This window comes from Oncorhynchus keta, chromosome 15 (genome assembly GCF_023373465.1).
Source record: "Oncorhynchus keta strain PuntledgeMale-10-30-2019 chromosome 15, Oket_V2, whole genome shotgun sequence".
In the NCBI taxonomy this organism is placed as follows: Eukaryota; Metazoa; Chordata; class Actinopteri; order Salmoniformes; family Salmonidae; genus Oncorhynchus; species Oncorhynchus keta.
The window spans coordinates 34,147,950-34,173,169 of record NC_068435.1 but is presented as its reverse complement, the minus strand read 5'-3'; the positions used below and the strand labels follow the sequence as shown (position 1 = coordinate 34,173,169).

At 40.1% G+C, this 25,220-nt stretch overlaps 1 protein-coding gene across 1 annotated transcript in view; it reads left to right on the top strand.

Moving 5' to 3' along the window:
- The first annotated feature begins 365 nt into the window (after nt 1-365).
- pth1r (parathyroid hormone 1 receptor) overlaps nt 366-25,220 on the top strand; it is an 88,347-nt gene continuing 63,492 nt past the window's right edge. The window contains exon 1 of the mRNA XM_035788397.2: nt 366-1,503. Coding sequence (XP_035644290.1) covers nt 1,432-1,503 — 72 coding nt within the window. The 5' untranslated portion in view covers nt 366-1,431. The remainder of the gene's footprint in view (nt 1,504-25,220) is intronic.

Sequence of the window (25,220 nt, the reverse complement as noted above, 5' to 3'; positions counted from 1 at the left end):
CTTGCGGGACGAATTTGGCCCGCAGGCCGCGTTTTGGGGAACCCTGATGTAGAGGATATGTACAGTAGGCTACTAGGTGGAAAAAAAATGTGAAAGGTTTGTGGAACATTTTACTCCTATGCATTATGTGTCGATAGCAAATACAGTTAAAGATGTCGGCGGAAATTAATTGGCAACACTCAGAAATCGGTTGAATGTGGAGATTGTGTGGAAGGGGTGACAAAATATGTCGTTTTAGAGTCGTGGTTTAATCTAAAGCAAGAGTGCGCGGACCAATGAGATCCTTTCACGCGCCTGTCTAATACCTGCCTCTTTCCATCCCCCTTTTCATCCACATTACTCACGACTGATTTCGAGCCGCTGCCGTCAACATTTGGAGCCGCGTTGAATATTAGGGATAACTCTTTGAAAGGAAGCTGCCTTGTTAGATGTAGGTGGTTCTGAAATAGGTGAAATGAATCAGTTTGTTTTCTTTCAAATAGCTTAAGTGTGATCTTGATAGCCGAGTTGGCGTTTTCCTTGGACTGTCTAAATCACCATGAGTAAATCGCGTTACGTTTTGGGATTTGATACATCCACATAGACTGGTATAACTGAAGCTAAACTTTTTATAGTTCGATACAATGTATAGATTGATCATTAGTGTGAATGGGCCAACTATTCTGATCCGAAATTAATGTCTGGGGAGACAGCCAACGATAAGATGTTTCGCCAAAGCAAGAAGGAAAATATTATTATTAGGAAAAGTTCCGAATTTTATGACTGACGTGACGCTTTGTCTTGAGATGCATTTTGTATGCTAAAATCTGTCATTTTAAGCAAGCGTCTTCTGTGAAATTATCATAATTAATTTGGCTATAGTTATTTACTGTGATAGAGGACATGATGAGCCATGCGTTTGTGCACTGTATGCAAATTCATTTAGTCTTTTAATAAGTTAGCTACATCTTATAGTATGAGTTTGACCACTTACCAATTAACATTTGGACGGAGTTAGTGAGAAGGAACGTTTGGGTTATGGCACAAAGGCGCACAGCTCCATACTGAAGTGTTTAAGTTAGTCTGAAGGACTAAAAAGACCTAAAAATACCGCGCTGGTTTCTTCTCCACAAAGAATCATTTGAACTTCCCACCGCAGAACGAGAGCGACATAAATAGTTCTGACATGTGGATGTAATTTCAGAAGAAGAAAAAAAACAGACAGACGCAGAGAAATAAAGTGAGCGGGCTCAGTTTGAACGTGTTGCGGATTTAAAAAAGAGGGAGGGAGAGCGAAGAGATTATAGTTATGATTTTACAAGCCACTATCAAGCTCATAATGAGAGGACAGATGGAGTGAAACATGACTAGCGCTTTTGGAGACAGTTAAAAGTAGATGAAGTCATTTTAACTGAAGCATCAACCTCTGTAAAAATTGCTTTCTGAAACGGGATGGGAGCCACTCTAGTGTTCCACAGTTTGGGCTTTCTTCTCTTCAGCTTGGTCCTAAGTCGTGTCTGTCTGGTAAGTTATTTTCACTATAGAACATGTTCTGCATGTCATCTGTGTATGTAGGCGGCTAACCTCACTCACCCTTACGAAAAAAGATTGCAGTCAGGGTGCAGAATAACTGCAGTACTTTGCAGTATACCTAGAGTATTCTGCAAATACTGCGTCCAAAATCTTTACAGCAGTAACTTTGCCGTGTAACTGCAGTTGTTCTGCAATTACTGGGTCAAAAATACCACAGTAGACTGCAGTTGCTGCACTTCTACTGCAGTTTCAAAACTGCAATCATTTTTTTGCTCGTGCTTTATGTCTATTCAGTCGTAACAGATTGAAGCTACTTTACTAACTGGGCTTTATCTTTTGAAATAATTCTGAATTTCATTGAACATCCAGCCCATTATAGCTGGATCATTTTGACAGATGATCAACCATCTGAGTGAACTGTCTAGAGAATGCATTTTCATGAATAGTCAATAATGGCACAAATAAAACGGACACATTCTTGAATATCTCTTCCCATAGCACAGGTAGAGCAAGAGTGCTTCAATAGACATTTGACCTGCAATATGATATTCTCAACTATTCCTCTGCCCTGAGGCAATGCAGTAGGCTCCCCACCCTCCACAGAGGATGCCGTGGATAGATACCCACCCACTCATTGCATTGCATTCACTTATGGTTGTGCCATAAAGTTAATAGGTCAGATCATTCATTCTATGCGGTGCTATTTCCTCGAATTCATTCTATTAAAACGCCTCTTATAAGGTAGACATTTACTTCATTATATGAAGAATATTTTTTTTTTTTACTACGGTAGAGTATACTGTGTGTCGTTTGAATAATGCATGAATCATACACGGAGCCCCATCAGACTGAGCGATAAGAGTGCTTGTGTTAATAAATCGCTATGCTAATCCTTAGCAATGTTGTCGTGTCTATACAGTACCTAAATACTTCTATACAGTACCCAAATACTTCATAGGCGGAGAGAGTCTAAATACAAAATGTAGCTTTTTGTTACCATACTTTGCATCCGGCATGGTATCTATTATATTCATAATAACATGCATTCACTTGTAATTACTTGCCATGTAACTTCAGTGTGGCCCTTTCTGAGTTAGAACGTTAGTGTACATGTACCACAGAGGGGGCAAATGCTCATTAACATTTTATGTCTGTGTAATGTCATGCTCATGTAGGTATTTTATGTGGATAGGTAATGCTAACTTATTTTGTCATGCCACAAGGTTGATGATGGTATTTACAAATGTCAGATAATGTCAGTATAACTGTAGCTCTACTCCATAGCCTACACAGTGGCCTTGCCGACAGCATTACAGGCAACTGCAATGGGCAGTTCTGGTTGTTCTGTGTTTTTTGGCTGAGTGTGTTGAGCGTTCAAAAGGCAGTTGGCTGGGGCTGTCAGTGCCTTTCCCTAGTGATGTGGTACATCACTGTGCCGCAGTCACTGGACTGCTGGCCTCGTTGGTTTAGATGGCAAGGGAAAACAATTATAACATGGCTAACTGTGTATTTATAGCCGATTCAACATTCAGTCGTTAAAGACTGTGTCTGTGAATTGTGTTTACCCTTACAGTTTTGATGTTTTGTTTGTGTTCTAAAAAGTTCCCTTTAAGAGTTTTTTTTATATAGTGTATGACCAAAGATGACATAGATCCCCCTCCCAGTTTATGAAGCCGGAGTAATGAACCACTGAGAACAACATCTATAAATGCATTAGGAACTAACTAACTAATCCAGTTAGTGTGTATCCTTCCATTAAAGCCAGACTTAGTAGGTCTCATTTGCGTAATTTGTGATCCTGAAATATCAAACTGTCGGGGTGACAAACCCAGGCAAGACATAATGTAAACACACCCAGGCAAGACGTAATAACGTGCTCTGTCTGAGACTTCTCAAGCGGCCGCTGGGCCAGCCGCCCATGATCAGTCAGTATCAAGACAGTAGGTGTTCTCATTTGCTTGTAGCCTATAACAAGCATGTAGACCACTATACTGTATTATAAAAAAAATACAATTTATAAGTGGAGTCAGCGACGAACGTTACAGCAGTAAAATGTAATTCTAATTTACATCGACAGGTTAAACAATATTGATCGCCAACTGCGGTGCAAAGGTAGCACTGTATCAGCTTGGATCAGCTATATCTTGCGGTGCAAACACTTGCCTGGAAAAGTCGACACTCACAAACTATAGGGTTGAATTATAAAATAAATTAGACATCAAAACGTTGCAATAGTAAATGCAACATCCAAGAGGAAAACAATTAGCTAGCAACTCCAGCAAAGTTTGCATGTATCTGCAATGTTTTTGTTGTTTGTGGGCTAATTAATCACCCACCGGTAGGCTATACATATTTTCAAATAATGTGTGTGGATCTATCTGTTTGCTGGCCAGCTAAATTAGCTAGTTAGTTTCTTCAATTACCAGTAGACAGAGCTGGCTTTCGTGCTTATTATCTATAGTGTTCAGCATGCGGTCAAATATGGTCTCAAACATGGTCTCAAATATGGTCTAACTAAAAAAAAAATATTCTCAATCCCTTGCTGAATGAAAATTGCCCACAATTCCAGTTTTCATTCAGAATCTCAAGCTAGCAACATCAAAGCAACTTTGTAAGAGACCAAATCTGTGCCCCTGCGCATAGTCAACTGTCGCACAGACAGGCAGACACACTGACAGCCAGGAGCCAATATTATTTACTAATAAGACATGCATTTGTCAGCTAAATTACCCTTCTGTATCAGTCAATTCTCATTTATAATGAGTCTTGTTTGTAATGAGATTAAGATAGCTAGATATGTTTTGCTGTAGTCGTGGATGGATCAGAGGAACAGATAAATTATCAATAGGCCTATGTGTCATAATTACCTTGAGAAATCTGACCTGTAATTTGTAAACAAAGCTGTTGTACTTATAATTTGTGAAACCTTAATTTATCACTTTGAAGCGACCCAAATGACAAATTAATCCTTCATCTATACATTGAGATATTAAAACCAGAAAAAAAGTGACGTTTTATTTTGGACTTCCTAAATCTGGCTTTAAGCTGTACTTTGTCATTTGAAATCCTTTAAAACAAATGTATACTGTTGGTGCTTGCTGTAGTTTACATACAGTACATGTATCCAGTAGTGGAAAAAGTGCCCAAATCATACTTGAGTAAAAGTAAAGATACCTTAATAGAAAACTACTCAGGTAAAAGGTGAAAGTCACATAGTAAAACACTAAAAGTAAAAGTCTAAAAGTATTTGGTTTTAAATATACTTAAGTATCAAAAGTAAATATAATTGCAAAAATATACTTAAGTCTCAAAAGTAAGTGTGAATCATTTCAAATTCTTTATATTCTTTATATATAAACCAGTTAGCCAGGGGCACACGCCAACACTCAGACAATTTACAAACAAAGCATGTGTGTTTAGTGAGTCCGTCAGATCAGAGGCAGTATGGATGAACAGGGATGTTCTCTTGTTAAGTGCGTGAATTGGATCATTTTCATGTCCTGCTAAGCATTCAAAATCTAACGAGTACTTTTGGGTGTCAGGGAAAATGTATGGAGTAAAAAGTAACATTTATAGAAATGTAGTAAAGTAGAATATGTATAAAAAAAATGTAAGTAAAGTACAGGTACCCCCCAAAAAACGATTTTTGGATTTTTACTTAAGTACTTTACACCACTGCATGTATCTATGGAGACATTGTCGTTCTGTTCTCACCCTGACACTTAGTTTAGTGACAATTCACAGACATGACCAAAGCACTGCTGCCTGCCTAGTAGGATCGCCTGTCCTCAGAGTGAGTGATTCAGAATTTATTAAGAGGATATGCTACTTTCAGGACCACGGTCGGTGTGCATCGCCATCCAATTCCTATTGCATGACTGTGTTTTGGCTGTCTGATGACTTGCGCTTGTCATGTCTTCCCGCCCCCCCAGAGTGAGAGTTAAACACAAAGTAGCCATGTCTGATGTGTGATTCAGTCAATATGTTTATTCAAAAAGCTAATTCAGTGTAAACACATTGATATAGACTTGTACATGCCGAGTCTTGAAAACCTGACGAGCTAGCTAAGTCATGGAAAAAGTCATGGTAAAAATAGTCATGGTAAAAATAGAAACTAGAGGGCCTAGAGAACTGCCCTGCGGTACACCACACCCTACATTTGACATTAGAGAAGCTTCCATTAAAGGAAACCCTCTGAGTTGTATTAGATGTATAGCTCTGAATCCACGATATGGCAGAGGTTGAAAAACCATGAAACATACGTTTTCATAACAACAGGTTATGTTCAATAATATCAAAGGCTGCAGTACAGTTCCCTCAATGTTCTTATTGTCAATTTCCTTAAACCAATCATCAGTCATTTGTGTCAGTGCAGTACATGTTGAGTGCCCTTCTCTGTCGTGGAATTACTTTGGCTTCCCTCCTGGCCTTAGAACAAACGCCTTCCTCTAGATTTAGATGAAAGAAATGACAGATAAGAGTGGCTATAGAGTCTGCGACTGTCCTCAGTAGCCTTCCATCTAAATTGTCAATGCCAGGAGGTTTGGCAATATTGATCGATAACAATAATACATTATTTCCACCTCTCACCCAAACTTGACAAAATTCTAAAATAAAATGCATTCATTATTTCGTTTTTTTATACATGAATACTATGGCTCACTGTTCATTGTTGGCATTTCCTGCTTAAGTTAGCCAATTTAAGTAATCATTCAAATAATCGGCAACATCAAATGGTTTTGTGATAAATAAGCCATCTGATTTGATGAAAGATGGAGTTGAATTTGTCTTTCTGCCCATAATTTCATTTAAAGTACGTCAACGTTTCCCCCCATCATTCTTTATATCATTGATCTTGGCTTCATAATACAGTGCTGAAATGGGATCCACTTGAGTGCTGAAATGGGATCCACTGTGCAGCAGACGTATAATTGGCAAAATATGTTTCACTGTATTATATACAGATTAGCTACCTGGATTGGTTGTTGTCTTTTCATCTGATGCAGGAACAGAAAGCAGTATCATCAGATGTGCATTAGACAGATGTTATTGTCTCATCGCTTTTTCACTCTGTATTATGCGAATAGGTCAACTTTTCAAGTGCATAAAGAAATAAAGTAGCATTCAATAACCTTTTGGGGTTCAAAAGATTGCCACTCTGGGGTAACCTTTTCAGGTCAAAATGTTCCTTGAGGAACCCCTCTGAAAAGGTGCCTTAGAGGAATCGCTGTGACATTATGCATATATTTTTGCAACGTGTCGCAGATTGATGTTTATACGCTGATACTGGGCTGCCCGTGTAAAGTTTCAAACAGGAACCCTTTTTTTATGGGAGGGGTTCAATTTTGAACCTCATTAATAAAATATTATAGCTGCGGCAGTCTATCATAAGTTTGGAGGCGTGGCTTTCAGATAGTTATTTTGTCATTCCTGTTCCTCATATTACGTTTTTACACTACAATTATTTTTTTTCTTGAATATGTATGCATATTACTGTACATTATTGTAATATAATATTAAAAGGCTACTTCAGGATTTTGGAAATGAAGTCGTTTATCTACTTCCCCAGAGTAAAATTAACTCATCAATACCATTTTTTTTGTCTCTGAGTGCAGTTTGAAGAAATTGCTAACCAGTGTTCGTGCAATTGTTAACTAGCGTTAGCGCAATGCCTGTAAGTCTGTGGTAACTGCTAGAATGCTTGTAGAAACAGTTCAAGTTGGAAGTTTACATACACCTTAGCCAAATAGGTTCCTGAATTTTAATCCTAGTAAAAATTCCCTGTTTTAGGTCAGTTTTGGTCACCACTTTATTTTAAGAATGTGAAATGTCAGAATAATAGTAGAGAGAATTATTGAGTTCAGCTTTTATTTCTTTCATCACATTCTCAGTGGGTCAGAAGTTTACATGCACTCAATTAGTATTTGGTAGCATTGCCTTTAAATTGTTTAACTTGGGTCAACTATTTCGGGTAGCCTTCCACAAGCTTCTCACAATAAGTTGGGTGAATTTTGACTTATTCCTCCTGACAGAGCTGGTGTAACTGAGTCAGGTTTGTAGGCCTCCTTGCTCCCACACGCTTTTTCAGTTCTACCCACAAATGTTCTATGGGATTGAGGTCAGGGCTTTGTGATGGCCGCTCCAATAGTTTGACTTTGTTGTCCTGTGTTTTGGAAGTATGCTTGGGATTGTTGTCCATTTGGAAGTCCCATTTGCGACCTGACTGATATCTGGAGATGTTGCTTCAATCTATCCACATAATTTTCCAGGCTAATTATGCCGTCTATTTTGTGAAGTGCACCAGTCCCTCCTGCAGCAAAGCACCCCCACAACATGATGCTGCCACCCCCGTGCTTCACGGTTGGAATGGTGTTCTTCGGCTTGCAAGACTCCCCCTTTTCCCTACAAACAGAACAATGGTCATTATGGCCAAACAGTTCTATATATGTTTCATCAGACCAGAGGACATTTGTCCAAAAAGTACGATCTTTGTCCCCATGTGCAGTTGCAAACCGTAGTCTGGCTTTTTTTATGTCAGTTTTGGAGCAGTGGCTTCTTCCTTGCTGAGCGGCCTTTCAGGTTATGTTGATATAAGACTCGTTTTCCTGTGGATATAGATACTTTTGTACCTGTTTCCTCCAGCATCTTCACAAGGTCCTTTGCTGTTGTTCTAGGATTGATTTGCACTTTTCACACCAAAGTACGTTCATCTCTAGGAGACCGAACGCGTCTCCTTCCTGAGCGGTATGACAGCTGCGTGGTCCCATGGTGTTTATACTTGCGTACTATTGTTTGTACAGATGAACTTGGTACCTTCAGGCATTTGGAAATTGCTCCCAAGGATGAACCAGAATTGTGGAGGTCTACAATTTTTTTCTGATGTCTTGGATGATTTCTTTTGATTTTCCCATGATGTCAAGCAAAGAGGCACTGAGTTTGAAGGTAGGCCCTGAAATACATCCACAGGTACACCTCCAATTGACTCAAATGATGTCAATTAGCCTATCAGAAGCTTCTAAAGCCATGACATCATTTTCTTGATTTTCCAAGCTGTTTAAAGGCACAGTCAACTTAGTGTATGTAAACCTCTGATCCACTGGAATTGTGATACAGTGAATTGTAAGTGAAATAATCTGTCTGTAAACAATTGTTGGAAAAATTACTTGTGTCTTACCACAATGTAGATGTCCTATCCATGTTGCCAAAACTATAGTTTGTTAACAAGAAATTTGTGGAGTAGTTGAAAAACAAGTATTAATGTCTCCAACCTAAGCGTATGTAAACTTCCGACTTCAACTGTACCATATACTTCCAGTAATTTTTGCGTGCTAGTAGATACCATAGACTTCCAGTCATTGCGCTACCACTAGTTAGCTCTAACGTGCTTCATACTGGATGCAGAGAATAGTATCCATGATTGCATCTGACTCTGGGGAAGTTGATTAATGACGTCATAGCCAAAATCCACAAGTATCCCTTTAATATTTGCATAGGCTCTTGAGGAACTCATACACCTCTGTAAGCCTCATTACTACAAAGCTGTTAGTGTTCAATCTTAACATGTAATGACAATGCAACAGAACAGATTGTCCGGAATGACATTTACTCTAATGTGTGGCCAAAAATAAATATCTGAAAACCACGCCCCCAATGAGCCATGTCTCTAGTCTTCTGATCAGACATGCTGAGTCATATTTTGATAACCCAGCATAAACAACCCAACCTGGCTGTTTTAAAGAAAACAATCCAAATAAGTGACCCAATGCCTACAACCCAGCAGTCATCCAAACAACCAAGCATTTTCAAGAGTGTAGGCTAGGTTGAAAATACTGTAGCTATTGTGCATTCCGAAAGTATTCAGACCCCTTCACTTTTTTCCATATTTTGTTACGTTTCCATATTTTGTTACGCCTTATTCTAAAATGTATTACATTGCCCCCCCCCCATCAGTCGACACACAGTACCCCATGATGACAAATCAAAAACTGTATTTTTTGAAAACATTTTACAGATTAAAAATACAAAATTAACTGAAATATTACATTTACATAAGTATTCAGAACCTTTACTCAGTACTTTGTTAAAGCACCTTAAGCAGCGATTACAGTCTCAAGTCTTTTTGGTTATGGTTGGTTAAATGTTTGGCCAAACGGTATTTCTCTGCAGATCCTCTCAAAGCTCTGTCAGGCTGGATGGGGAGCGTCACTGCACAGCTATTTTCAGGTCTCTCCAGAGATGTTAAATCTGGGTTCAGGCCTGGGCTCTGGCTGGGCCACTCATGGACATTCGGAGACTTGTCCCGAAGCCACTCCTGCATTGTCTTGTCTGTGTGCTTAGTATTGTTGTCCTGTTGGAAGATGTACCTTCGCCCCAGTCTGAGGTCCTGAGTGCTCTGGAGCAGGTTTCCCTCAACGATCTCTCTGTACCCTGGATCCGTTCATCTTTCCCTCGATCCGGACTAGTCGCCAAGTCCCTGCAGCTGAAAAACATCCCCACAACATGATGCTGCCACCACCATGCTTCACCGTAGGGATGGTGCCAGGCGTCCTGCCAAAGAGTTCAATCTTGGTTTCATCATACCAGAGAAACTTGTTTCTCATAGTCTGAGAATCCTTTAGGTGCCTTTTGGCAAACTCCAGGTGGGCGGTCATGTGCATTTTACTGAGGAGTGGCTTCCGTCTGGTCACTCTACCATAAAGGCCTGATTGGTGGACTGCTGCAGAGATGGTTGTCCTTCTAGAATGTTCTCCCATCTCCACAGAGGAACTCTGGAGCTTTGTCAGATTGACCATCAGGTTTTTGGTCACCTCCCTGACCAAGGCCTTCTCTCCCGATTGCTCAGTTTGGCCGGGCATCCAGCTCTAGGGAGAGTCTTGGTGGTTCCAAACTTCTTCCATTTAAGAATGATGATGGCCACTGTATTCTTGTGGACCTTCAATGCTGCAGACATTTGGTTCCTAGATCTGTGGCTCGACACAATCCGGTCTCGGAGCTCTATGGACAATTCCTTTGACCTCATGGCTTGGTTTTTGGTCTGACATGCATGGTCAACTGTGGAACCTTATATAATCAAATCAAATCAAATCAAATGTATTTATATAGCCCTTCGTACATCAGCTGATATCTCAAAGTGCTGTACAGAAACCCAGCCTAAAACCCCAAACAGCAAGCAATGCAGGTGTAGAAGCACGGTGGCAAGGAAAAACTCCCTAGAAAGGCCAAAACCTAGGAAGAAACCTGGAGAGGAACCAGGCTATGTGGGGTGGCCAGTCCTCTTCTGGCTGTGCCGGGTGGAGATTATAACAGAACATGGCCAAGATGTTCATAAATGACCAGCATGGTCGAATAATAATAAGGCAGAACAGTTGAAACTGGAGCAGCAGCACAGTCAGGTGGACTGGGGACAGCAAGGAGTCATCATGTCAGGTCATCCTGGGGCACGGTCCTTGGGCTCAGGTCCTCAGAGAGAGAGAAAGAAAGAGAGAATTAGAGAGAGCATATGTGGGGTGGCCAGTCCTCTTCTGGCTGTGCCGGGTGGAGATTATAACAGAACATGGCCAAGATGTTCAAATGTTCATAAGCAGCAGCATGGCCAGGTGGACTGGGGACTGGGGACAGCAAGGAGTCATCATGTCAGGTAGTCCTGGGGCATGGTCCTAGGGCTCAGGTCCTCCGAGAGAGAGAAAGAAAGAGAGAAGGAGAGAATTAGAGAACGCACACTTAGATTCACACAGGACACCGAATAGGACAGGAGAAGTACTCCAGATATAACAAACTGACCCTAGCCCCCCGACACAAACTACTGCAGCATAAATACTGGAGGCTGAGTCAGGAGGGGTCAGGAGACACTGTGGCCCCATCCGAGGACACCCACGGACAGGGCCAAACAGGAAGGATATAACCCCAAATCATGTGCTTCTCCAAATCATGTCTAATCAATTGAATTTACCACAGATGGACTCCAATCAAGTTGTAGAAACATCTCAAGGATGATCAATGGAAACAGGATGCACCTGAGCTCAATTTCGAGGGTCTGAATACATTTGCCAAAATTTCAAAAACTGTTTTCTTTTTCTGGGTATTGTGTGTAAATTGATTTTAGTGTGTAGAATCGTGATGGTATCAAGTATCGTGATACTAATCCTGTTATCGGTATCAAAGTAAAAAATGATTGTATCGTGAAAACACTAAAGTATACTAGCAAATGTCCTGGCTGGCACACAAATGTGTGTCACTCTGTGTGTGTCATTCATTGCAGACACTTGCAGTGCCTTTAGAAAGTATTAATATATGCCATTCACACCCCTTGACTTGAGGGTAGAGTGTCTGTGGGTTTTCGCTCCAACCTTGTATTCGGGTTGATGAATTAAGGTCACTAATTAGTAAGGAACTCCTCTTACCTGGTTGTTTAGGTCCTAATTGAAAGGACAAAACTAAATCTGCAGATTCTCGGCCCTCTGCAATATTTGTTTTTCTGTCACTGGCCTACACACAATACCCCATAATGTCAAAGTTGAAATATTTTGAGTCGATAAGTATTCAAACCCCTTTGTTTGGCAAGCCTAAATAAGTTAAGAAGAAATTTGCTTAACAAGTCACATAATGAGTTGCATGGACTCACTCTGTGTATAATAATAGGGTTTAGCATGATTTTTTAACAACTACCTCATCTCTGTACCCAAGACCCACAATTAACTGTAAGGTCCCTCAGTTTACCAGTGAATTTCAAGTACAGATTCAACCAGAAAGACCAGGGATGTTTTCCAAGGCCTCACAAAGAAGGGCACTTATTGGTAGATTGGTAAAAAAAACAAGAAATTGAATATCCATTTGAGCTTGGTGATGTTATTAATTACACTTTGGATGGTGTATCAATACACTTAATCACTACAAAGATACATGTGTCCTTCGTAACTCGGTTGCCGGAGAGGAAGGAAACCTTTCAGGGATTTCACCTTGAGGCCAGTTGTGACTTTAAAACAGTTAGCATTTAATGACTGTGATAGGATAAAACTGTGCATAGATCAACAACATTGTTGTTACTCCACAATACTAACCTAATTGACAGGGATACACATTTTCCAAAACATGCATCCTGTTTGAAACAAGGCACTAAAGTAATACTGCCAAAAATGTGGCAAAGCAATTCACTTTATGCCCTGAATACAAATCCAATACAACACATTACTGAGTACCACTCTCCATGTTTTCAATTATAGTGGTGGCTGCATAATGTTATTGGTATGCTTGTAATCTTTAAGGACTGTGGAGCTTTTCAGGATACAAAAGAAGCGTAATGGAGCTAAGCACAGGCAAAATCCTAGAGGAAACCCTGGTTCGTTCTGCTTTCCACCAGACACTGGGAGAGGAATTCTCTTTTCAGCAGGACAATAACTTTAAACATAAGGCCATAAGGCCAAGACAGTGAATGTTAGTGTCCTAGTTATCGTTTTTACTTAAATCTTTGGAAAGACCTGAGCTTGAAGACTTTTGCAAAGAATAAAGACACAAATTCACAATCCCGGTGTGGAAAGGTCTTAGAGACTTACCCAGAAAGACACAAGGTGCTTCTACAAAGTATTGACTCGGGAGTGTGAATTATATTTGTCTGTATTTAATTTTCAATACATTTGCAAAAACGTCTGGAAATGTGTTAACTTTGCCATTGTGGGGTATTTTGTGTAGACTGGTGAGAATTTATTTTATTTTTTAAGTTAAGCTGTAACACAACACAAATGTGGAATATTTTCTAAAGGCACTGTATGTATTACCATTGTTAACATTGATCTAGTGCTAAATTGATATAGATTACTCCATTGGTGGGTTTGGAGCTTCCAAGAAAGGCATTTCACTGTACTTGTACACGTGACATTAAAACTTTAAACCGGGACTGCTTCCTCACAAAAGGGGTACTTCAGAAGTACCCCTTTTTTTCCAGTCACCAAGACGCACTGAGATAGGAGGGTTTGGCGGAATGAGAAATGCCTAATATTGTGTGTGTGTTTGTTTGTGCACGAGCGTGATAAACTACTGAGAAGTGAAGAGGGCAGTAGGAAACGAGGTAGTCTTTTAATGGATGTGACACTGAACCAGTACAATTATTTAATTCACACCCCTCCAGCCTAACATTTTAAGTAGTACAAGACTTAAGTGGAATTGCAAAAGGTTTATAAGTAATTTTCCTCGTTAACATGTAAATTCATGAAACATTATGAACCGTTATAGCTTATTGGTTTGTAATGTATGGTCTTCATTTTAATGCATTTCAGTGCTATAAATCTGAGTGCCAAATAGTGATTTCATACTGTATATTGAGAGTTAGTTGTGGGCTACTGCTGTAAACATACTAAATATTCATGGGTTGAGGACATTTCTTTTTATTCCAGTCGGTGTGAGAAGGTCAACCACTGTCGTCATTGCATGGTCTCTTCAAAGTGTGTTTGTGTGACTATTATTATTTTTCTTCCTGGGATTAATTTGAGATTCCTCACACATAAGCACTCTTTTAGGGGCTAAAAACACTCCTTTACACATCATTATCAAATAGTTTTTTATGCAGTTCCCTTACATTTTCTTAATAGAGAATTTTAAATATATCTTTGACATTTCTTATATTCAAAATGTATGTATCTCTCTATTACACATGCATGTTGACTGACACATAGCGGGGCTTTTGAAAAGGGCTGTGACTCAGTCTCATAACAGGCCTGTTAATAGTCAAGTCTTTAGTTTCGTTGGCATGGTAAAGTTATACCATGGCTGTGTTTGACTCAGGAAAGAGCTTGTTTTCTTGACTTTTTTTGACCTTCGCTTTTTTTTTCTGAACTTTTCCACTTAAAGAATGCAGGAGTGTGAGTAACTCAATGCCACTTTTACACCTCACTGAAAAAGTTACACCACTAATCAGGTTTCCATCCAACCTTTTTATGCCAGTAACTTACGTGTCTGATAAAAAATTTAAAAAAAGTAATGACAGGCCTGATGGTAAACTTTCCTAATGTCGACAAAACAAAATACACTAGACAAGGTGGGATCTCTTTGTCTGCAAAATGAATTAAGCTAGAACTATTGGTGAAAACACTTTCATGCGTAATTATTGATATTGTAAGTAAACTTGGAGTCACGCGATGACATATTTTGTGGTCCTCCCACTACGACTCAGGAATGCATGCAGATGACTAGACCTACAGATTTTAAAAAAAATGATGATGAACTTCACAGGGTGGTGAAAGAGCAAGGTGATGAACTTGATTCTCCTTTCCAATAAATATCTAGGGTCTTATACTGTTCACAGGATCATTGATGCTTGGCTGCCTTTCGACCAAATAAAAATAATCTTGCTCTTTTGTCCATAATAATCTCATCATGTAGGTAGCCTATCTGCGTCTGCGAGCTGTTGGCTAGATCACACGTGCCAATACCAGAGGTTCACACTCGCTATATATATTGAACATTTGATGGAAACCCGCCCATCAATCAAATCCAAATTTGATTTTTTTATTCAGTACATGGAAATTTAACCGCAAAAGGTATTTGTATGTGCACTACGTCATCACGCTCAGCCTGTTATCTGCAACAAGTCAATTTGGTGGAAACACATCTCTGGTGGGAAAATGTTGCCAAGTAGATGGAAACCGAGCTACTAACACAGATATTTTAGTGATGTGCCTCTTTTTTTCCATAGGACTTTTGGCGGGTCTCTAATGATCTTTCTAGCTAAGATAAACCTGTTATTTGGTGTTTTGAATGGACCATTTACAATTTATAGTATACACATATTGACGTTTCTTGACAGGATTACGCTTAGCACCATGCTTTATTTTGGAAATAACTTACTAAATAACTGACTAAAAAGTGTTCATGAGCCAATGCAATTCATATATTTTACTCCAGTATACATTTTGGAGAGATGTTGCTGCTGAAACCAATACAGCAAGAATAGTGCTGATGGTCTACCTACCAGGATGTGAAGTCACTGAACTACATGACACTGTGCTTCCATATTGTCATATGTCATTTCTTGTATTTCCACCATCACTGACTGCACTGCACATAATTATGTTAAATCATGCCTGTTCTAATATTTTACATTTCCATAATCATAACTCTCTGCATCGGGTCATTTACAGAGTTAATACCTGAATTACAGTTTGAACAATCATGTATTTTAAAGGCCAGGAAAGGCAACCGTCTTTATGATTAACCTGTATGAAGCAGAGTATGTAAATGGGAAAATATAAAGTGAATATGACTGTACTGATCTTTTGTACGGGCAACCTATTTGGAGGTATGTTCTTGGGTTTTCATGAAGGCCTGGTAAAGAAAGGAAAAGAGGGATTTTGTCACATGCGGGCAGCTGCCAAGTTTCAAATGCATATCAAGAGACAAAAATATACGTGGGTAATGGTTGTGTTTTGAAACTGTAGGCGTGTGTCAAATGGTTTGACCAACCTGCAGGAATTAACACTCTTTTAGTGCCAACATTTGATAACACAGCCTATCAAATTGTATTTGTCACGTACACAGTTTAGAGCAGGTATGACAGGTGCAGTGAAATGCTGAAAGTAGGAGCTAGCAACAGTGTCTGTCGGCACAATCTTCTTCTGTCTCCTCGATCCACTGTTAAATGACCTTAACATTGTTCCCAAGATACCTATGAACAGTGTTATCTTGTGTCACAACATGAAACACAAGATATATGACATTTGTATATTTGACCATGAAAAAAACATTTGATAAGTTTTTAATAATCACTAGGCAAATGTCTTGTTCTTTCGGGGTTCTTCTTCCCTCTATCCAGCGACTGTAGGAATATTCTGCTATAGAATTGTAGAATTCTATGTGGTGAGCATGCCACAACTCCCAGGGTACCTCAATTGCGTTGACTTGTGACAATTCTCAGCCGTGTTGCTGCCTTCCCCATTGACATAACACCCTCCATCACTGGCGGTGCAGGGGATAGCATTTCAAACACTCAGGGTGACGCATGACATATACTGACATATCCACTACCCAGCCCTCATCACAACATCAAATGGGCTTTCAAATAATCAATTTCTCAGATCAAGGCAGCTGCTGAGATCTGTCGTTACTAGGAATCCTCCTCAGTTGTGATTCAGTTGTTGTTAACGTGATTTGCATGCAGTTCTAGTTTTGGGCAGGACCAACAGAGGGTTGGCTAGTTCGTGGCTTATATGCAGGGAGCATTTCTTAAAAGGACCTTTTATGACTTTCATTGCAGACCTCTGGGGCTTACGGGTTTGTAAGTATGCAGTTCACAGCTCCAACATTTTCCAGCAGTAGCACGAGTAAGAAATCCTCTCTTTTCAGCACATTGAGCCAAGTCAAATTCAGGTAACAGCGAGGTTTTGCCTAGATTGCTGCAAAAACTCCAGGGCATTTAGTGCATGATCCTGTGAGAACAGAACATCTCCAAGCTGTTTCAAAGCTTACAGTCTGATCTGGTGATCCATGGGTTTTTGTCTGGGGAATATATAGTAATTTCTAGGGTTAAATGGTACATACATTAGTCTGGCTAACACCTAACTCCAAGTCCTCCCGACTTCAGAATCTGGAAAGGCTGATTTTGATGTTGTCGGCACAATGCATCGATAATGGAGGGGGATGTGCTTTTACTGGTTGTTTTTTGTGTGTCTTTCTCACTCAAACATTAACGCATTTAACGTCCACAGTCACACACAGCCCCTGAGCTCCACCCTTTCCATTACAACTGTTGGATTTTTCCAAACAATGACATGTCTCAACCCCCCAGGGGGAAAAAACAACCTTTTGAGAGAACCAATCAATGCTTCAGCTAAATTACAGAGCAAATACTACATTTACAATTGGCCTCCTGTCCAGACCAGTTTGTCATAGCTCTTCCTCTGCTGTGAGGCACATGAGTCGCATAAGCTAGGCTATACTTAAATAGCGTTATGATAAAAATATGAATGATCAGGATGGTGCATTGCGTGACAAAAGTTCCAAACTCAATTTAATGTGCGCCCTCTCTGTGGGGAAGACACATAATCCCTGTGACAATGAATGAGTCCTTGAATGAAAGGGAGCAACCACTTGTGGTGCACAAACAGGTTTGAAAATACATTTCTCAATATAATGGTTGTGTGGGTCGTGGTCGTGAGAAGGATCATTCTACCGATTCGGTGCCCTTTGAGAAGTGTTACTTGGTAAAAAAATAATAATAATAATTACTTTGTTAAAAATCATTCTGTCATGAAGAACATGAAAGTTTCATTACAAACCACTATATATCCATTTTCAGATATGCTGCTAAATTTGCTTTTATTGTTTAAAGAAATTACATTGTGTTTTTTCATTTATCTAATGTTGGCATGGGGTTGTTCAATGACAGACATGTATTTGTTTAAAAATCTATCATGTTTTTTAGCAAAATGCTATATATCCGCCTCACTCTAAGTGAAATTAGTAGTACTGATAGATTTTGCACAGTCAAATGTAAAAAAACAACTTTTCTTTAATAAAGAAATGTACAAATGCTAACTTTTTATATTAAAAAAAATGAATAATTCAATACAGTTCAATAATTCAATACAGTAATATGAGATCTTTATGTAAAACATTTACATTTGACATTTTGGCAATTTAACAGGTGCTCTTATCCAGAGCGACTTACGGTAAGTGCATTTATCTTAAGATAGCTAGGTGAGACACCCACATACAGTTGAAGTCGGACGTTTACATACACCTTAGCCAAATACATTTAAACTCAGTTTTTCACAATTCACAAATTCCCTGTCGTAGGTCAGTTAGGATCAACACTTTATTTTAAGAATGTGAAATGTCAGAATAATAGTAGAGTGATTTTATTTCAGCTTTTATTTATTTTATCACATTCCAAGTGGTTCAGAAGTTTACATACACTCAATTAGTATTTGGTAGCATTGCCTTTACATTGTTTAACTTGGGTCAAACGCTTCGGGTTGCCTTCCACAAGCTTCCCACAATAAGTTGGGTGAATTTTGGCCCATTCCTCCTGACAGAGCTGGTGTAACTGAGTCAGGTTTGTAGGCCTCTTTGCTCGCACACGCTTTTTCAGTTCTGCCCACATACATTCTATAGGATTGAGGGCGGGGATTTGTGATGGCCGCTCCAATAGTTTGACTTTGTTGTCCTGTGTTTATACTTGCGTACTATTGTTTGTACAGATGAACGTGGTACCTTCAGCTGTTTTGGAAAATGCTCACAAGGATGAACCAGACTTGTGGAAGTATACAATCTGTTTTCTGAGGTCTTGGCTGATTGCTTTTGATTTTCCCATGATGTCAAGCAAAGAGGCACTGAGTTTGAAGGTAGGCCTTGAAAGACATCCACAGGCACACCTCCAATTGACTCAAATTATGTAAATTAGCTATGTTCAACTTAATAAAAGAAATAAGTGTTCCCATCTCAAGAGAAGACTATAGTAAGTGCCAAATAAAGTAACAGGGTTGACCATAACAGGGTGTACGATTTCATCTTAAATCAGCCATAAATCCCCTCATGACAGGGGCAATGGAAGCCTCTTGTGTGCAACAAAGAGTGACAATTGAATGCAAGCTTCACAAAAAAATATGAAATTCATAAAACATTTCTAGCCTATGGATAACAGGGTTCACTTGTTAGGCTCAACCCACTCAGTTTTCCACAACAAAATTCACAAACTTACACTGTGATTTGACTATTAAATGTTTCTTTATACAAATATTTAAGAAGGAATAGTTTCACCATATTAAAACAAGAATTAAGTTCACGTAATAGGATTGACCTTACAGCAGAATGAGGGAAATACGTAAATGACTCACTAGTCACATGAAATAAATAATAATATTCAGAAATTATTTTGACAAAGCAACAAAATAATTAGGGCTTCACCATATTGGTGAAACTTGGATATTTTGTTGATTTTAATTGGGTTGAAATCTTCTTAGAAGTGACCCAGGGTTGACGAAAGGACATGTCAAAATGCTGAATTTTGGCACTTTAGCATATCTTTATTCATATTAACATGAATTATCCATGTGGTCTATATTAAAGGGCACTTTTTTTAATATAACTGGCTTTTAAAATGCAATATTGATGAACAATTTCTATTTAAAATATCAAAATGACGCAAAAGGCACTCATTTCGTGGAACGACCCAGAAAGACCACATAGTTGTGATGTTGTAGGAAAACACGGAGTCTCATTTATACTGGACAGTGGGAGGCTTCATGCCTAGACATGAATGTATGCTCAGACCATACAGTGTACTGTAAATTTGTGTTATCAACTTGTCCAGTACCTCGAACACATTCCAGCATACTTTTGACTTAGACTCTGCCACTTTTTCTCTAGGAACCCTAGTTATTTCTAGTCAATTATAAATACAATGTTTCAAAGGCCTCAATACCAGTGGCCTTGAAGTATATGGAAAGTGGAAAAGCCTATGCTGAAAGGACTTTTAGCAGAGCACTTAATTGGAATCTGCCATGTATAGTTCAAGCTTACAATGCTGTATGTACACTCTTAGAAAAAAGGGTTCCAAAATGTTTTTGTGGCTCTCCCCATAGGATAATTAGTTTTGGTTCCAGGTAGAACTAGAACTTGGTTGAGATAAATGTACTTTTCCCATTACGGAGCGAGTGCAGTTATGAAGTGGCCATGATGAGCATAAAAGTGATCATTTGAAACGGGTCCTATTTCCTAGATTTAGGGTTATTTGGCAACTTTAGTTGTAAATTTATACAAACCTTTAGAATGTATTGGAAATCAAAACCGATATTGGTTGAATGATGTTACTAAAGGCTATTAAAGATTTTAAAAATTGTTTAAAAAAAAAGAAGCTTGCGCTCTGTTCCTTTACTCAGTCTGCACACGCAGTTCTCTCATCAAGTGATCATATTTTCACCCATCAATCTAATCTCAATTTAATCTTGTCTTTACTAATATGTCAAATTAGTTTTTGATTTAAAAGGGCCCATTTTATGAAAGGGGCAGGAACGGGCAGGGGCAGAAATATGCCACTGAATTCAATGGAATAGCTAATACAGTCCACTTTCCCGCCAGTTCGTTTTTTTTTCAATCATGCCTGGTAGGCTACTCCGGTTATTTCCCTCCTTGACTCAATCACTGTTTGAGGAGTATGCAGACTCTCGCTGTGCGACAGGTGATATTCCGCCCAAACTCTGTACACCATGGGCTATCCAACCCTGTTTTTGCAGCTACCCAGTACTTCATTTAGGAAACCAAGTGAAATCTGTTCAGGAACAGCAATAGTAACATGTTTTCACAACAAGACCTGTTTAGTTAAACTGTTGACAGCCCCTCTGCGTGCTCGAGAAAGGAATGTAATTTACATAAATAAAGTGGTTGTCACACCCTGACCGTAGATTGCTTTCTATTGTTGTTTGGTCAGGGTGTGATTTGGGAGGGCATTCTATGTTTGTATGTCTAGGTTTTTGTATTTCTGTTTAGTGTTTGTTTCACCTTGCAGGACTGTTTCGGGTTTTCCTTTTTTTATTTTTGTAGTTCCTTTATAATACAGATGAACACGTATCCTGCTGCATTTTGGTCTGACTATTCCTCTTCTTCCGATGAAAGCCGTTACAGTGGTTTGCGAAAGTATTCACCCCCTTGGCATTTTTCCTATTTTGTTGCCTTACAACCTGGAATTAAAATGGATTTTTGTTGAGTATGTATCATTTAAATTAAACAACATGCCTACAACTTTGAAGATGCAAAAAAACAGAACTTAAGTGTGGATAACTATTCACCCACCCAAAGTCAATACTCTGTTAGAGCCACCCTTCGCAGCAATTACAGCTGCAAGTCTCTTGGGGTATGTCTCTATAAGCTTGGCACATCAAGCCACTGGGATTTTTACCAATTCCTCAAGGAAAAACTGCTCCAGCTCCTTCAAGTTGGATGGGTTCCAATGTTGTACAGCAATCTTTAAGTCATACCACAGATTCCCAATTGGATTGAGGTCTGGGCTTTGACTAGGCTATTCCAAGACATTTAAATGTTTCCCCTTAAACCACTTTTCATGCTGGAAGGTGAACCTCCGTCCCAGTCTCAAATCTATGGAAGACTGAAACGGGTTTCCTTCAATAATTTCCCTGTATTTAGCACCATTCATCATTCCTTCAATTCTGAACAGTTTCCCAGTCCCTGCCCATGATAAACATCCCCATAGCATGATGCTGCTACCATGGTGTTCTCGGGCTGAAGCGAGGTGTTGGGTTTGCGCAGACATAGCATTTTCCTTGGTGGCCAAAAAGCTCAGTTTGAATCTCATCTGACCAGAGTACATTCTTCCATATGTTTGGGGAGTCTCCCACATGGCTTTTGGCGAACATCAAACGTGTTTGCTTATTTTTTTTTCAGCAATGGCTTTTTTCAGGCCACTCTTCCGTAAGCCCAGCTCTGTGGAGTGTAGGCTTAAAGTGGTCCTATCGACAGATACTCTAATCTCCGCTGTGGAGCTTTGCAGCTCCTTCAGGTTTATCTTTGGTATCTTTGTTGCCTCTCTGATTAATGCCCTCCTTGCATGGTCCATGAGTTTTGGTGGGTGGCTCTCTCTTGACAGGTTTGTTGTGGTGCCAAATTTTTTTTTGCTCTGTGGGATGTTCAAAGTTTCGGATATTTTTTTCTAAGCCAACCCTGATCTATACTTATCCAAAACTTTGTCCCTGACCTGTTTGGAGAGCTCCTTGGTCTTCATGGTGCCGCTACCTTGGTGGTGCCCCTTGCTTAGTGGTGTTGCAGACTCTGGGGCCTATCAGAACAGGTGTATATACATTCAGATCATGTGACACTTAGATTGCACGCTGGCTCTACGCACTGTGTTGCCAGTGTGCCTTCACAGCCCAGTGTGTCCTGTGCCAGCGCCCCGCACTTGCCGGGCTAAAGTGAGCATCCAGCCAGGACACGTTCTGCCAGATCTACGCTCCAGACCTCCAGTGCGCCTCCACAGTCCAGTACGTCCTGTGCCTCCTCCCCGCACTCGCCCTGAGGTGTGTGTCATCAGCCCGGTGCCACCTGTACCGGTCCCACGCATCAGGCCTCCAGTGCGCCTCCACAGTCCAGAGCTTCCGGCGACAGGTCCCAGTCCGAAGCTTCCGCCGACGGTTCCCAGTCCGGAGCTTCCGGCGGCGGTTCCCAGTCCGGAGCCTCCTGAGGCGGTCCGGAACCTCCTGAGACGGTCCGGAGTCCATGGCGACGGTCCGCGACGCGCCCCGCACCGGAGCTGCCCCCGACGGTAGATTCCCACCCGGACCCTCCCCTATTGAGTCAGGTTTTGCGGTCGGAGTCCGCAACTTTGGGGAGGGGGGGGGCTGTTTAATCTCTATGTTGGTTGGGTCGGGGTGTGATTTAGGGCGGGTTATCTAGGGGAATTGTATATCTATTTTGGCCTGATATGGTTCCCAATCAGAGGCAGCAGTTTTATCATTGTCTCTGACTGGGGATCATATTTAGGTAGCCATTTTCCCACTGTGCTTTGTGGGATCTTGTCTATGTATAGTTGCCTGTGAGCCTCACGTTTCATTTGTTCGCTTTGTTTTGTTCATTGAAGTTTTCTATTCCAAAATAAAGGATGGAAACATACCCCGCTGCATCTTGGTCTACTCCTTATAATGATCGTGACACCCAGTGTATGTTGGAAAACAGACTGAAGCAAGTTTTCCTGTTGGATTTTGCCTGTGCTTAGCTCTAATCCATGTATTTCTATCCCAAAAACCTTCCTATTCCTTGCCCATGACAAGCACAGCCATAATGTGATGCAGCCACCACCATGCTTGGGGTTCTCAGTGATGTGTTGTTGGATTTGCTCCAAACATAACATTTTGTTTTCAAGACAAAGTTAATTTCTTTGCCACATTTTTTACAATTTTCCTTTAGTGCATTTTTGCAAACAGGATGCATGTTTTGAAAAATGTTTATTCTGTACATGCTTGCTTCCTTTTCACTCTATCAATTAAGGTTGGTATTGTGGAGTAACTACAATGTTGTTGATCCATCCTCAGTCTTCTCCTATCACAGCCATTCAACTCTGTAAGGGTTCTAAAGTCACCATTGGCCTCATGGTGAAATCCCTGATCTTTTTCCTTCCTCTCCGGCAACTGAGTTAGGAAGGATGCCTGTATCTTTGTAGTGACTGTGTGTTGATGCATCACCCAAAGTGTAAATAATAACTTCAACATGCTCAAATGGATATTCAATGTCTGCTTTTTTACCCATCTAACAATTGGTGCCCTTCGTTGCGAGGCATTGAAAAATCAATCTGGTGTATGTGGTTGAATCTGTGTGAACCATCTGCTCGACTGAGGGACCTTACAGATAATTAATTGTATAATATAAACGAAATTTGAGGTGACCAGCATTCAATTACTATATACATGTGCATGGGGCAAAAGCCTCAAGGTGCAGGGCTGAGTAGCTGGCGACTGATGATCTGTTCATCAGATGGCCTGGTGATAGTAGCTGTTTCTCAGTCTCTCTGTCCCGGCTCTGATGCACCTGCACTGTCTCTGTCTGCTAGATGGTAGCAGAGTGAACAGTGGCTGAGGTCCTTAATGATCTTCTTGGCCTTCCTTTGACACTAAGTGCTGTAAATGTCCTGGATGGCAGGCAGTATGCCCCCGGTGATGCGTTGGGCTGCCCACACCACCCTCTGGACAGCGATGCTGTTGAGGGTGGTGCAGTTGTCACACCAGGCGGTGATGCATCCCGACAGAATTCTCTCAATGGTTCATCTGTAGAAGTTTGTGTGGTCTTAGGGGACATGACAAATTTCTTCAGCCACCTGATGTTGTGAATCAATTCTCATTTGAAATAAAAATGAATAAATATGATTAATTATACATTTAATAGGATTTTTGCAAACTCTGCCAACAAATTTACTTGTGATGTTTTCTTTATTGATTGCAGTCAAGTCAAAACATGACAGCCGTTGCACTCAGTTTTCTGGCCTTACGGGAGATATTATCCCATGAAGATTTATCGAAGGCATGAAATAGTTTGAGTGTTATCGTTTGATAGCATGTCTGAAATGTTGTTTTCTATAATGTTTAGTAACTCCATGCTTTCTCCTTATAGCCAAGCTATTTTTGCTGACCCCTCTAGTAATGCCATTGGGCTGATGCAACATATGCAAATTTGAGTTACTTGTCTCTGTAGAGCTTACATTACATGCCACCCTGGTTGTTTATCTTATTCTTGAGATAAAATGCCCTTCATTTTGCTTCAACAAGAGCATAGGACTTAACAGGTGATTATCTGCAGTTTGCTAAATGTATCACAAATACATTCCAGTTTTAACCATGGATGCATCATTAAGGAAAATCTGTGCCGATACGATAAGTGCACTGGTGGCTGGTCATTTATTACAATATTGACATAGAATATAGGCTATAAAAATGACTTTTGGCCTATACTGCCGATAATTAACACCTGATTGCAATGCATTTGTAATTGTAGCATTGAACCCCATTGTGTTTACTCTCCATTAAAGGGTCAAATATCAGAAATTGAATTGATCATAGCACACTGAGCTTTATTACGGGCGGAATACCAGAAAGTTGGTTGGCCCTCTTTTGATGTCACGTAGCTTGATATATTGCTACGTTTTCATTTATAAAGCCCTTTACAAAAAGTCCCACTGTACTTAACATCTTTACAAAACATTAGATGTATACGAGTTACCACAG